Here is a 15791-nt window from a genome sequence, read left to right on the forward strand (position 1 = left end):
GTCTCTAACTGGTGAAGCGATATGTTGGTTAAGGGAATTACCTCAAGGGTCCATTACTACTTGGAACGAGTTGTGAAAGTAGTTTTTAGATCATTCCTTCCCTTCAGACAGAATGCTACAATTGAAAGACAAAATCTATAACTTTATGTAACTACCTTCTAAACCAATGTAAGAGGCATGGTTTCAGTTTAAGAAGAAATTAATGATGATGCCTAATCATAGAATTTCAAGGAGAAATCTACTGGAGATTTTTTATCATGCCCTAAATACCAGTTCCAAAGCTATGGTGGACACTATTATTGGCTCAACATTCATGAACCTTTCTTAGAAAGAAGTATGAAATATCTTAGATTGAATCTCTCTTACCAATCGAAGGTGGCATACTCGAGAGGTAGAGAGAAGTGTCAGCACTTATGCCATTGGTGCTTTTGGAGAGCATAGAATTATAGATGATTTGGTGGCATAGGGAGTTGCACAACTAAAGATGGAGATTGGGCTACTGATAAAACAATTTACAACTATAAAGTTTGAGAAGGTTAATGTTGTGGGTTCATAGGGTAAGGCCTCTAATTCATATAATTCGATGTGGATAATGATGTGAAGTACCTAGATAGAGAGTTGGTGAGTTTTTGAGCCAAGGGTCAATTATCTAGTTAAGATAATTGGAACTCAAGGTTGGGGAACCAAGGTCAAAAGTATTATGAGGATAGATAAAGGGATTAGATCAAAGAGAGATGGTGACTGGAGGCATAAGGATGACTACAAGGATAAGAGTGGTGTTTACGTTCTGCTAGGGAATAGAGACATGGAGTCAAGGATGGAGGCTATGTTGTCAAAGATGGTAAAGGGTCAGAAAATTCAAGAAAGTTATCTTAAGGAGATTAAGATATATATTTCAGGTTTGACCTAGAAAGTGGAATCACATGCTACTGCGATCTAACATCTTCAGCAATAATTTGGTTAGATATCATCAACCTTTAATCAACATAGCTGGGCACCCTTCGAAGTAATATTATGCAGAATCCTAAGAATGGCAGTCACTGTTTGGCTATCACTAATTATAGTGTTAAGGCCACCATTGATCCTCCCATACATGTAGTTGATGAATCTAGGGATAATATGGTTGATGTAGATAAGGCACATAAAGCAGAATCTAAAATGTTTGTGACTAGTGGTAAGTTATCACAAAATCAATAACTTCTGATAAAAATGTTTAGAATAATAAAAGAAAGGGGAAGGAAGTCGAACTTATGTTGAAGACCATTCCACCCCTTTTTTTTCTTAGATATTGAAGAAGAAATAAAAGAAAGGGAAGTATCAAAAGTCCTAGTCGAAGTTGAAGGAATTGTATGATAATATTCCTCTTATATAAACATTAGAGAGATGTCAGGCCACGTGAAATTCATAAAGAATTTGATTATAGAAAGAGGGCGGTGAGTTTTGAACTTGCTGATAATGTGAACCTTTGTAGTGTTATTGCTTCCTAATTGTTGGTTAAGAAGAAGAAGGACCCCTGAGTATTTACTATTTTTTGTACCATTGGGTCCATTAACTTCACTCGCGCTTTATGTGATTTGGGAGCTAATATCAACTTGATGCCATTGGTAGTGTTCAAGCAGTTGGTGTTAGGGTCACCTAAACCTGCATCCATGAGGTTATTGATGGTTGACCGGACTGTGAAGAAATTGATTGGTATATTATATGATGTTTTGGTAAAGGTTTTAACCTTCATATTTCTGGTTGATATTGTTATCCTTGACTATGAGGTTGACTTTAAAGTCCCTATTATCTTAAGCAGACCTTTCCTAGCTATGGACGGGCCTAGGTTGACATGGAGATAGGGCAGATGAAGTTCAAACTCAATGATAAGCAAGTTACTTTTAATGTGTGATTCAAATCTTGTTCCAATGTGGTTAATTTTTTGTAGGTGTATTGAATAGTTACACGTTAATGGTAGTTTGATTTTTATAGAGGGATTCCATCCACAAATCGAAAGTTTATGATTGACTGATACTGTCGAAGACAGCTGAAAGATATGAGAGTGATATTTGTGATTGATACTATTGATGATGATGCAGTAACTGTACCTATTGAAGAGAGACTTCGGGTTGAGGCATTGGCAACGGTTATCATAAAGTTTGATAGCAATGCCATTGATGAGATTGTGAGTGCATTATACGGTAGAGGTTTTTATAATTATGCTCCAAAGAAGCTAGATCTTGTTCTAAATAATAGAACCACTACTCCACCTTGATCATTTGTTGAGGAGCCACCGGTCTTGGAATTAAAAGCCCTTTTATCTCACTTACGTTATGCTTTTTTAGGGGCAGATAATACCTTATCAGATGTTATTATTATGGACTTATTAGAGGCACAGGTTGAATCATTGATTTTAGTGTTGCAGAGGTACAAGAGGGCCATTGAATGGGCCATTGCAGAAATTGTAGGGATTCCACTCGGTATTTTCACTCATAAGATACATCTTGAACCTGAGTGTATACCAAGCATCGAGCACCAGCGTCAGTTGAATCCTCCTATGCAGGAGGTAGTAAAGAAATATATTCATCTAGATCATTATTTACATTTGCATTATGATCATCTTCAGTTAAATTATTTCCTTAGCAGTGAACAACCCTGAGAACCCACTTGTATTCGAGATCATCTTCACAAGAGATATTGATATTTGGAAAAGAAGATTACAAAAGTGATTCAAGGCTATCAATCCTCATCAAATAACTTGACACCCACAAGGTGATAGTTTAACTGGGATCAAAGACATGGGTTAGTAAGGAGACACCCTAAGATTCACAAGGTGAAGAATGAGATTTATCAAAGCATTCACAAAATGGTTAGTAACACATAGCTTGTCAGATTCTGCATGTGTGGCAGTGAGATAGTAGGATTAATCATGATAAACCTACTAAGTTAGGAAGCTAGGGTAAAACAATCCTAGTGTTCATCTCAGATCGACTACAACCAAAAGAAATCAAGACTGGTTACTTTTTACTATTTACTACAAAGTCCCCCCATTTACTTTTCTTCACTTCTGGATACTTTGGGAAGCTTGAGAGAAAAATTCAAACTATTCCCTGTGGGATCGATCCCAACCTAGTTGGGTTACTATAATTTAACAACTTCCGCATTGTATCTTCTTGAAGGGTATATTTTGGGCAACATCAAATTTTGGGCCTACCGAACAGCTTTTAAGACCTCCCATAGGTGCCTCTCTATAGCAGCTTATGTACGGTAAGGCATGACACTTTCCATTTGAACTCACCAAAAGGCAATATAGGCATTGAAAAATCTAAATTTGGAGTGGCATGATGCAGCTAAGTTGAGATGAGCAAGGTGAATGAGTTGGATAAATTTTGGCTTCGTTCTTATGAGATTTCTACTCTGTACAAAGAAAAGATGAAGTTGTATAATGATAAGAAGATCGAGAAAAGAGTTTCTAAACCAGTGATTTGGTCTTGTTGTATAATTCAAGACTTTGCTTTTTTTCTAGTAAGTTGAAGTCTAGGTGGTATAGGTCATTCACCGTGACTCAGGTATTTCCACATAGTGCTATTGAGCTGAAACATAAAGGTAAATCCCCATTTAGTTAATGGAAAGTAGGTTAAGCACTATATGGGAACCACTGATAAGGTAAAAGTTAGTGTTGATATAAGGCTTGGTGAAGTTTGAATAGCCAAGGTGATTTCATCGTACCACAATGTTAAATTAGATGCTATGTGGGAGGCAACCTATTGGATGGTTGGCAAAGCTTGAGTATCCAACTTAGGGATGGTGTGCCTCGATGTTGACTCAAAATTTGCATGAGAGGCAACCCATATTTTGAACTTATTACATTATAGGGTAACTTTTGTGTTCAATTGATAGGGCTGGAGATTGCAAGAAAAGATCAAAAAATTTTCTAGTGCCAGATGCCAACGAGGGATCCTACAACTTGAAGGGTCACCAGAATCATACGAAGTAGGAGCCCAAACCAATCCTAGGTACAAATGTCACCCAAGGATGATTCCACTAAGAAGCAAACATTAAATCAGCAAGACCACCCCTTCACTTGACATCTCAGGATTGAGGCCACTGATGATGAGTCCAGTGGCTCCATCAAAGAATACCCACTAAAGAAGGGGGGGCGATCAAGCCAAGGAAGAGTCTGCATTGGGGCACCAAGGGTTCTCAACCCAAACAATCACCTTCACCCACTAGGCCAAGGATAAAAAATCCTTGCAATCACCACCTCACTCACAGTCCTAGTCTAAAGAGGATGGTGAGTTAGAGCCCAACCCTTAGGAGAAAAATAAGGAAGTTGATGATTAGTCAAAAAACAGGTCTGAAAATAAAGAGTTGGATAATAAGGGGTCAGATAATGAGGAGAAGGAGGAGAGCGAGTCTAGTGACAACCTAGTTGAGATACCACCTCCTCCCCTAGATGAACCACTATATATTGAGCTACCCCAGTGCCCATCATTAATCGATGGAGGTACTAGAGGATGTAGGAACTATATAAAAGAGGCAGTGCCATCACCTCTTCCACCAAAAAAATAAAGAGAGGGTTCTACCTAGAGCCCAAATTGAGCATGGGGGGTATGTCAGATATGTAAAAATTTAAGGTTCGCTTCTAGTAGTACCATTTTTGTGGATGACTAGAGATCCAGGATGCCATAGCACGGTATTAGTCAGGTAATTTTATGTGGTATACTAGATAAAGCTGAAGTAAGTCCATCTGTATGGGATGTTGTGAAGGGGTGATGATCCCTTGCTTTTAGTGTTGATCAGAGGTGTTCAATTGAACATCTCCACACAAACTATTTCTAGATTTTATCATGGTTCGAACTTCCAGTTTTTGGCAAATACTTCTAAGATTGATCACCACATGGATGAAATAGGAAAAGTGAAGATGAAGCAGATTGGGTTGGATAATAAGTTTACCCACTTCAGGTGGATGGCAAACATTATGGCTATGGCATAAAAGGAGGGGTCTTAGGTGGTTGGCCCTTCTACATGGATCATGAAAGGCTCATTAATTTTTTTTGTGAAGGATTGGTGGATGTTGATCCATTATAGGTTGAGTCCCACAAAGGGATAATTTTCTAAGTCCTAAAAGAGCCGCCCTGGTTGCGGACATCATAGAGGGTTACAAGATTGACATAGCTAAGATTATTTCTTGGGAAATCCGCAATCGAGCGGTAAGCACGGATACCACTTTATCCTTCCCATGACTGCTAATGTAGCTTTGTTTAGATCAAGCTGTTCTAGATATTAGAGGTATGGATCAGTTTTTACCAGTTCAAAAGACCATCGATTTGGGGTTGATACGATATTTTGCTAACCCCATCTCAAAGGAGAAAGGTGAGGGACACTTTATTACAGGTAGATTTTTATGTCGGAGGGCATGGTATTGATACTTTAAGGTTTGTCGATATTAGTGAAACCCCCAATGAGATTGCATAGTCTGAGCCACAGGCCCCAATAGATTCACTTGGTACTTCTCAGACTCCAACTCTTCCTCTAACTATGAGGCCATTTACCTCCAGGCCAGCCCCTGCTAGCTATGCTTTAGTCCTGCAGGCCTTCCTAACTGGTGTGCTAAAAATATTAGGTACACTAGAGAGACGAGTGATGAATATTGACTAGGGGGTATCTCCATGGGTTAAGAGGGACATCCAGAGAGAGATTCACGGTATGTAGACTCGGTATCTCCATGGGTTGATAGGTTTGACTGGTGGACTAGCCAGAAACTGGCAGGTGTTCAGGCCCCAGATCTGGCAGATGTGCATGATAAGTTGGATGTGTTTCGGTATACTATAAAGAATATGCATGTGATGCCATTCCTTACTGCAATACCCCGTATTCAAGTACGTGTATTGGCATATTCAAGTACGTGTAGTGGTCTTATTTATATGGAATTAATTTTTTTATTATTTTATTTATACCGAAATTTGCCCATCGATGGTTCCATGCGAAGGTTATTGAATAATTTTTCCAACAATATAAATATTTCCAAAAACGGATAGGTTTCAGATATAATTGAGCACGTTCAAAACTATAAAATGGTGGCTGGGATATTTGGGAAGAGTAAATATGCAGGAAAATTTCTTGCACACAAACTACTGAGGCCAGCTAAATTTTTGGGTCAACTTTGAACGATCATAACTCCCTTAATATAATGAACTGGGAGATCTGCGACCTATGAAAAGAAATATATTTGAGTCTTCTTTCCAATTCAATTTGTGTCATCCAAATCCAACGTCTGAGTAAGAAGTTATACTCATTTTTCTTCAACCTATCAAAATAGATTTTTAGGGTCAATTTCAAACTATCATAACTCCTTGTACAGGACGAACTGGGTGTCCTACTTTATATGAAATAAAAGCCCTTTGAATTATCCTTCCAACTATACCAATTTCACCAAAATCCGATATCGGAGAAAAAATTTATGGTCTATCTACTTTAGCTTATCAAAATAGTCCACCAAAGGACATATTTGACATTATTTAAATTTTAAAGGCATTTTGGTCATTTGCTATTATATTATGGATGGGAATATGTGTATATATACATGTATATGAGTTCAAAAACTCATTTTCATCATCAATCATTGAGAAAGAACAAACCCTAGTGAAATTTGACCTTTAAATTACTTTTGATTCGATCGTAGAAATTCCAAAGTAATCTGATAACTGCGTTTGTCATCTCAAGAGCTTCAAACGACACCTATTATTTGTGCATACAGGATTGCATAATCAAGAGGTGAATTCTAAGGTATGAATATTGTTTGCCTTTGTTCTTTTCCATATGTATATGTGTGATAGAGGATTATATGTATTGGTTGTTATTGAAAGGTGATGGAAATAGGGTTATGGACTATTTTGTATAGTTTGGTTGTATTGAATTGTGGAAGGTAGATATGGTAATTGAGTTATGGAAGGTAGATATGGTAATTGATTTATGGAAGGTGGATATGGTGATATACTATTGAATTGATGATTATTTAATGGATTGGTTAGAAGGATAAATAAATCCAAACTTGATATTGGAGGATGTTGTATGAATATGCATGGCATGTGAATGTAATTGGAGTATAAGAGGGTTAAAGTGATACCCTTTATGGTGTAATTAAGGCTTACTACTTAACCACTAGTTTGGTGAATTCAAATAATTGAATTGTGATGTTTGGTTGCTAATACTAGATTGCTATATATATGTTCATTGTAGATAAGTAATCCATAAAGACGAAAAGTTCATTTGGGACTAGTATTGAAGGTTGACAGTCAGGTATGTAAAGCATACTCTATACCATATCTTTGGCATGAAAGTGAACAATTGTTCTATTAAGAAAGTTTCCAAAGTTATTCAATAACATGTTATCCATAATGGTTTTGTATGATGTCCTACGTTTCCAATGAACTTGTTTCTACCCTACAAGATGTCAAGACATTCCAATACTTACTTGTTTTCCAAATCTTACATGTTTATTGCACTAATGAATGTCAGAAGGTATCAGGTTACTCAAACAGGATCCATGTGCTATTAATGACTCCAAAACATTTCACTGATATACCAATAAGTTCCTACTTCATTGTTATGGCATTGATGACTCCAAAACACTTTATTGATGTGCCAATGAGTTCTTACTTCATTGTTATTGCATTGATGGTCCATTTATATGTCTCTTATTGATGTATCATTGTTTTAAAGTATCAAAAATGCGGTGGCGACCGAAATAACAATCTCAAAGATTAATTGAACTAAGTGATGAAAGTTCTCTCTTATCGGGTGGTATCCCAGGGGCATAAGCCTATCATGGGTTGATCCCTATTTATGTGTTTATGGGTGGTATCCCAGGGGCATAAGCCTATCATGGGTCGATCCCAGTTGATATGTACTGGAGGCAGCCTAATGGTCACAGTACAGTACAGTAATAATTACAAAGATGATAAGAATGAAGGTAAAGTAATTGAATAAATACAATGTATAGGTTGTCACAAGTTCTAGTAAGTGTGGTCCACTCCTATTACAATTTATTCACTTGTTTCTAATTTCTATTGAGCTCCTATATCATATGTGATTATCTACAGCTTTACATATTAGTACATATTTCGTACTGACGTCCCCCACGGGGGACTTGTATTACATGCTGCAGGCATAGGCACCTCACCTCATACACCGCACAAGTAGGATCCAGGATATCCAGCTACTTTTGGTGAGCTCCAATTTGCTTTGGGGATTTCCATGTCATATCCAGTCACTTTTGGTATTGTATAGAAGTTAGCTATATGGTGGGGTGTGTCCCGACCTTAGTTAAACTCTGTGTATTGTCTAGAGGCTTTGTAGACCTAATGTACAGTCAAGGTGGTGTTTTGTTAATAGACGTGACTCCAATGGCCAAATATTGTATATACATATATATGTGTGCTCGAGCATATACAAGTGATTATTTCCTTTTATATCTAACATGATGCAGTTCGAATTTCGGGTTGTCATTGAGGTATGTATGGGAAATATAAGGTTATGAGCTGGTTCTCTCGGGCCTCCTCAGTTACGGGTGCTAGTCCTCCCTAATAGGATTTGAGGCATGACACTTACTTACCCGATTATTGAGGATATTCCAGTCGAGAAGGTGTCAAATATTTTGGGGCATAAAAGGGAAAGAAAAAACTACTGAGGGAGAAGGTAGCTCCTAAGAGGTTGATATAACAGTTGCAGCAGATTTGAGTCGGAGTACTACTCCACCTCTAGAGATGCCATTGAGCACACCGACCATCGTCAGTCCCACTACTGATGTTAGTGTAAAATTACTATTGGGACTATGACTGATGAGAGTGGGAATCATTTTAGGGTCCCACCTACTAGGACTTTATGAGTTACCGCCTAACATGCCCAGGTATGTCTCCACTCCCTATTTTGTACATTTTAAATGCATTGGAGATAGGGCATAAACTTTAGATGGGGGTGGGGGTGTACCAAAGCCACCACGATCTTGTCTAGGAAATGTTGTGTCATATTGTATTATTTTGTGATATTTTGTGTTTTGAAGTTTAGCTAGGAAAAAAATAAGTACCTAAGGCAGTAGATGCGTTGCATTTTCATTATTCTTAAATGTGTTAGAAAAATGATACCCCTACAAAAAGTATATTTTTGAACTGTGTGATGTGTAAGTACCTAAGGCAGTAGATGTGTTGTGATTTCATTGTACTTAAATATGTTAGAAAAATCATACCCCTACAAAAAATATATTTTTAAACTGTGTGATGTGTATGGATAGGTTAGCATTTTGAATCTTGTTATGGAATTAGGATAAGGGATATAATAATCATAGCTAGAATTTGCATGAACCGAATAGGTAGTAGTTTGCGATACAACCCTGTGCCATGCGTGCGTGAGATACAACCTTGTTTTCACCTTTCACCAATCTATTTTAGTTATAATGAACCTATTTTGGCCTTGATCCTCCTTGTACATTGTGCAACTCAACTCAAGAAAATCGCCTAAGTTGAGGTGGCTCTCATAGGAGTGCGTGATTAGAAGTAGGTATGAAGAAGGACGTAAATAAGAGAAAATAAAGTAGGGTTAGGTGTGTTAGGGAAAAAAGAACAAAAAAGGAAAAATAAAAAAAGGAAAAAAAGAAAGAAAAAGAAAAAAATAGAAAGAATAAAAGAAACCACAACCAGCCTGAATAAGCAATAAACAAAAAAAAAGAGAAATAAGGGCAAAATACAAGAAAAAGTTGGTTGACAAGTGGACCCCAAAACATAATTGTAGTGTCAAGGAGGTTTAGTCAGTAGAATTTCCAAATGTACCATACCAACCCACAAGCCTATGTTACCAACCAAGTAAAGTTCTATAGTGATCGTAACCCGACTGTCTGAAAACTAAGGTAAACAAAATAAGGGCAAGCATATGGTATTCTACGAACATTATAGGAACTTTTGTTACATTAACATGCCTTGATCTACTTAGTGAGTGGGACTTCTTTATTATGAGAGCGTAAAGGTTATGCTACTAGCTACTTGTTTGTTCGGGTAGTGTAATTTATACATATGCATGATTGTTTGTTGGTAATATAATTCCATAGCTTGATATACTTGTTTCATGTTATTGTGATACATAGATTGACACGATTTGTTTTGAACAGTAAAAGTAGGAGGGGTGATTTTTTTAGCTAAATTTGAGATTGACTGTCATAGGTATCTCAAGTTTTTCTTAGTTAAGCATCGTATTTTGTTTTGTTGTGTTTTTGTTTTATAAGGACATACAAACGTTCAAAGTTGAGCGTGTTGATGTGTCATGGTTTATGGAACTTTTGATGCTTAAAACAAAGAAAATATGCAAATACTTAGGCCATTTTGTTAGTCATGATGTATGTTTTATGTGTGTCGCAGGAGAATTAGGTTGGAAGTGGAGTGGACAAGAATAAGATAAAAAAGCTCTGAAAATTAACTTCACTAACTGGACTATGAGTCATTCGGTGACTATACGACTCGTAGCCCAAGTTGTGGTGATAACAGTATAGGTTGCTGAATCAAGGATTGAAGTTAAGGATGGCTAGACTTGTTGGATTTGGCAATAAATCATATTGTGGAGTCATTCTGAGCAAATTAACAAAAGTCCTAAAGTTAGCCAAGTGAAGCCCCAGTGGAAATAGAGGATGACTATGAGTCGTTATGACCGAATACAACTCATAGTGAAAACTCGTTATGACAACAAAGAGAAAAGTCCTGGAAGGTGAAAATCCACTAGAGTGACAACGAGTCCAGCCAATGACTCATAGGGAATAACTACGAGTCATCATCACTAAGCACAGAATATAGAAAACAGAGCAAATAGTGAGTCGTCGTCAGTCCAGACGACTCATTGCCTGAGTCATAATCACTGCCGACTTTATTTTCCTATTTTGTTTTGGTTAGGTTTTCTTTGTTATTTTGAGAAACTATGAATACCCATTAGATATTATTGTAATAGTTTATGCACTCTTATTATTCACAAACATATTTTGATTTCAGGATTGACTTTTGATCTTGAAATCCTCTTGTTCGCGGTTTTTGGTTGATAAATTAATTCAGATTTTGGGTTTTCTTCATCAATTATTGTGACTATTCATATGTTTTCTTTATTTAATTCCATGGATTGTTTCTCAATTATGAGTTGCCAATTCACTTAGCTAGGGTTGTGGGAATCCTAGCAAAATAATAAAGCGAGGAAAGTGTGAGATTTATCTAGATCATTGTTTCATTTGCATTGTGATCTTCTTCAGTTTAATTATTTTCTTAGAAGTGGCCAATACTAAGAACCTGTCTGTATTTGAAATTTTCTTCAAAAGAGAGATTCAGATTGGGAAAGAAGATTACAATAGTAATTTGAGGCTATCAACCCCTTTCTAATAACTTGATACCCACAAGGTGATAGTTAAACTGGGATTAGTTGGTAATACTTAGCTTGTCAAATTCTGCATATGTGGCAGTGAGATAGTTGGATTGAGCATGAGAAACCTATGGGGTTAAGAAGCCAGGGGGAACACAGTCCTAATGTTCATCTCAGATTGACTATAACTGAAAATAATCAAGAATAGTTACCTTTTACTATTTACTACAAATTCCCCTCATTTACTTTCCTACACTTCCATCTACTTCAGCAAGTTCAAGAGACAGATCCAACCTATTCCCTATGGGATTGACCCCAACCTAGTAGGGTTACTATGATTTGATAGTGACCGTATTATATTTTCTTAGAGGGTGTAATTTGGGTGACACAATCATACTGAAATCATACCTATAATAATAACATCCAAAGGTTATGCTCAAGCTTACAAAGTACATCATACAACTGAACACATATACCTCTGGACTGCACACCTGACTAACCATCTATCCCACCTACCTAAGAACCTCCTTTAGAACCCTGGGACCACTTTTGCAACCCTGAGCACCACCCCTTACTGGCGGTGGCACTAATTTGATCGAATAAACACTCTATGTTGTAGGTCGAATCATCCCACGTTGAGGACACTCTCTGGAGAAATGATCGGCAACCCAACAATAATAATAAGCCCCAAGCATTTTTCTCTATTTATAAGATCCAACTAACTGAGAATGGCCACCTCATCTCTAAGGCGCTGACTATGCACCTATCAAGAACAAACCACTATCATATGTATTATAGTCACCATAACCAAACTAACCTTTATCTATGATCTAAAGTGTTGCATGAATTGGCCTACTAGACTGGTCGTGGTGCTGATAAGACTGACACAGAAGATACCTATCCTAAGAACCTCTACCTCTAAATTATGAGCCACTACAACTCCCATTGAAATTGCCATACTGATGCCACTTCTTATCGCTTCCCCTTGGGCCTCATGATACATCTCTTATATAGTGTAGGCATGATCATAAATATCAACAAAGGACCTACTTGTGAAAACTAAAATCTGAGTAGTCATGTCAAGAGGAAGTCTCAGCCCTCTAATAAAATACCAAATCCACTCATACTCGGTAAGTAAGATCATAGTAGCATGTTTGGACAACTTATGAAATCTCGCCTCACACTTTATTACCATCATAAAACCCTCCTTCAAAATGGTAAATTGATCTGTCAACCACATTCGAAGACTTTGAGATATATATTTCTCTAATAAAGGCTCAGAGAATTGAGTCCATGTCATAGGGGGAGATCTAGCTGGACTGGAGTCAACATAACCTCTCCACTAATGTCTAGCTGCCAAGTCCAATTGAAAAATAGTACAGTCGACCCCTGATCTTGGGTGTATTTATATGTATGAGCACCATAACACACCCATATTTTAGCTTAGTTTTGAGAATAAAGTCCTAGTTTCTTATGTTTTTACTCTACATTGATGTAATTGAGCTAACCTATGTGATTAGCATGATTTCAGGTGTTAATAAGGTAGATCAAGATATGATGGGACTATGGATTGCCGATGACAAATCACACAGAGAAAAGTAGCTTGTTGAATCAAATGCGGTGCCTAGAAACTCAATCCATGACTAATTTTTCATTTATAATTAGTTTAGGGACTTACAAGACAATTATGAGAGAAAAGATTACTAAAAAGACTTAATGCTGAAAAATTACATTATTATTCTATTCTGTATTATTTTTGAAGGAGATTGGCGGCTTAGAGTGGAGAAAAGAATGTATTTCTCTTGTTCACTATTTACACACCAAGATTGTCTTCTAGTATTTGGTATGAACTTATGGTGATTTTTGTTTTGGCCATGAGTAGCTAAGCTTATTGGTTAGGGTTATGGAACCTTGTAGAATATATCTATTTGTTCACTATTTCTTTTAAGTCGGGAGAACTAAAGTAAATTAATCCTTGATGGTTGAGAAATGCTTGGATTGAGAATTTGAATATGTTTCTCTATAAGTGGATACATGTATGAATTCTTAACACCCATAGTTAGAAGATATTAAAAACTATAAGGTGGACATAAATCTATCTTGTTATTCTCTGTATCCAAATATTATTATATGTATTGCTTCACTGTTTGCTGAAACTATTACTTCATTCTTAAATCAAAACTCCCTTTATTCTGGAACCTTCGATCAACAGTCTAATAACAACTACAATACTTAGTGAACACAGTATTCCCTATGGGATTTAACACCCAACCCATTTGGGTTCTATATTTGACAACGATCGCTTAAACTTTTGTAAAAGAGTTGTAATTTGGGTGTATCAAATTTTGGCACCATTGCCGGGAAATACGATTGTCAATTAAGTTTATGTGTGTTAATTGACTATTACTCAAGTTTCTTAATTTTATGTTTGTTTATTGTTTTTGTTTGTTACAGGTTTATTGTTATTTATGCCATAAATCAGAAGTTTAGGAGAACCATTACTACCCTTCAATCCTGAACCTCATCTCATAGAAAGAATGGCTAACCAACAGGAAGCTGAAAGATTAACCACTTTGGAAAATGCTCAATTAAATAAACAAAATACTGATAACCTATGTCGGGTACCCAATCCAAATGAAGAGGACCTGGGAGACGATAATTTGTTGGGGACAGTTAATCGAAGGCGTGCAGAGGATATAGCTGCACCAGTGAACTGAAATGTGAACAGAAATTGTCCTTTCAGAGCGAGACCTGATCACCAAGTTGTGCAATTTGATCTTAATAATGATGAGGATGGAATAGATGGAGCTGGTGCAACTGGATCTAAGTTCAATATTACAAGTACGATGATTCAACTCCTCCACCTAAAGGGTTTGTTCGGTGAACTCCCGTGGGATGATCCCAATATGCATTTAGAGAACTTTATCACTATTTGTAAGTCCTTTGATAACCTGGGAATGGGACAAAATGCCATTTCCCTATGTTTATTTTTGTTGTCTATGTCTAGGGAGGCAACATTTTGGCTTAATGAGTTGACACCTAATTCTATAACCAACTGGAGGAAGTTGAAAGAGGCTTTCCTAAAAAGGTTTTTTTTGCCTACCAGAAGGGTACAGTTGAGGGATGAGATGAGCAACTTTAGGTAGGTCCTAACTAAAGCTCTTTATAAGACACGAGAGAGGTTCAAAATAAAGTTGATGCAGTACTCAAACCATAATGTGATGGATATTTACTTGATCGAGACTCTTTATCGGGCTTTGAACTCTATTACAAAGCCAGTTGTTGATAATGCTGCAGGGGGATCATTTATGGACCTCACTTTTCAAGAGGCCTCATAGATGCTTGATAAGATAACCAAACAAAGTAGAGCTTGGCATACCAGGGATTCTGTGGTAGCAAGCCCTATGATGTCTATTGGTATGACTGCAGAACAACATAAGAAAGAGAAAGAACACTATCAGGACATGGCACACTTGAAGACGCAGATGGATTTGTTGACCAAGCACTTATTATCTGCAAAGACTAAAAAAGTAAAAGTTGTTGCATCCCAAGGTAGAGACGATTCTGATTTGGAAGAAGAGGCAAACTATCTAAATAATCAGGGGGTTTCCAAGGCAACATCCAAGGAAATTAAGGTCAGAACTAAATAAGCTTTAAGCTCTTCTTGTTGAATCTTAGTAGGGCCTTACAGCGGTGTAAGGATTTCAATCTTGTGCTTAATTGGGAGAAATGACACTTCATGGTAAAGAAGGGCATTTTTCTCAGACACAAAATTTCAGAAAACAGGATTGAAGTTGATCGAGCTAAAGTTGAGGTTATAAAGAAACTTCCACCTCCTATTTCAGTGAAGGGGGTGCAAAGTTTCCTTGGTCATGCTGGCTTCAATAGAAGGTTCATAAAGGATTTCTCCAAGATTGCAAACCCCCTTTGTGAACTTTTGGATAAGGAAGTTAAATTCTCATTTGATGATAATTGCTTGAAGGTATTTGAATGCCTTAAAGGGAAGTTGGTTGATGATCCTATTATCGTTGCACCAGATTGGTCAAAGCCATTTGAGATCATGTGTGATGCAAGTAGTGTTTCCCTTGGAGTTGTGATGGGATAAAAGAAAGACAAATTATTTCACCCAATTTATTATGCCAGCAAAGCACTGAACGGAGTTCAAAAGAACTACACCATCACAGAATAGGAACATTTTGCAGAAATCTATGCTTTTGAGAAGTTCTGGGCTTATTTGCTAGGAACCAAGGAGGTGGTCCACACTGATCACGCAGCCTTGAGATATTTGATAAAGAAAAAAGATTCAAAACCAAGGTTGATCAGATGGGTACTGCTACTTCAAGAATTTGACTTTGAAGTTAAAGATAGAAAGGGGTGCAAAAACTAAGTTACAATTTATCTATCCAGGCTGGAAAGTAAACAAG

The 15791-nt window shown here is 37.1% G+C and overlaps 1 protein-coding gene across 1 annotated transcript; it reads left to right on the forward strand.

The window, feature by feature from the left end:
* Window positions 1–1014: 1014 nt before the first annotated feature.
* Window positions 1015–15472, forward strand: LOC124886542. The gene is made up of 9 exons (XM_047395314.1): window positions 1015–1174; window positions 1286–1347; window positions 2027–2186; window positions 2325–2545; window positions 4847–4944; window positions 5720–5803; window positions 14111–14208; window positions 14797–15002; window positions 15116–15472. Exons 1-9 carry the CDS (start codon window positions 1015–1017, stop codon window positions 15470–15472), a joined length of 1446 nt encoding a protein of 481 aa, XP_047251270.1.
* Window positions 15473–15791: the final 319 nt, after the last annotated feature.

This window comes from Capsicum annuum, chromosome 8 (genome assembly GCF_002878395.1).
Source record: "Capsicum annuum cultivar UCD-10X-F1 chromosome 8, UCD10Xv1.1, whole genome shotgun sequence".
Classification (NCBI taxonomy): Eukaryota; Viridiplantae; Streptophyta; class Magnoliopsida; order Solanales; family Solanaceae; genus Capsicum; species Capsicum annuum.

Excerpts from the sequence above, each read along its gene's own strand:
- LOC124886542 (XM_047395314.1), top strand. The coding sequence starts at position 1,015 with ATGCAGAATCCTAAGAATGGCAGTCACTGTTTGGCTATCACTAATTAT. Across the intron at positions 2,187-2,324 it reads GAGTGCATTATACGGTAGAG|GGGCAGATAATACCTTATCA; the intron begins GTTTTTATAATT and ends ATGCTTTTTTAG. Across the intron at positions 2,546-4,846 it reads TGAATCCTCCTATGCAGGAG|TTTTTGGCAAATACTTCTAA; the intron begins GTAGTAAAGAAA and ends TCGAACTTCCAG.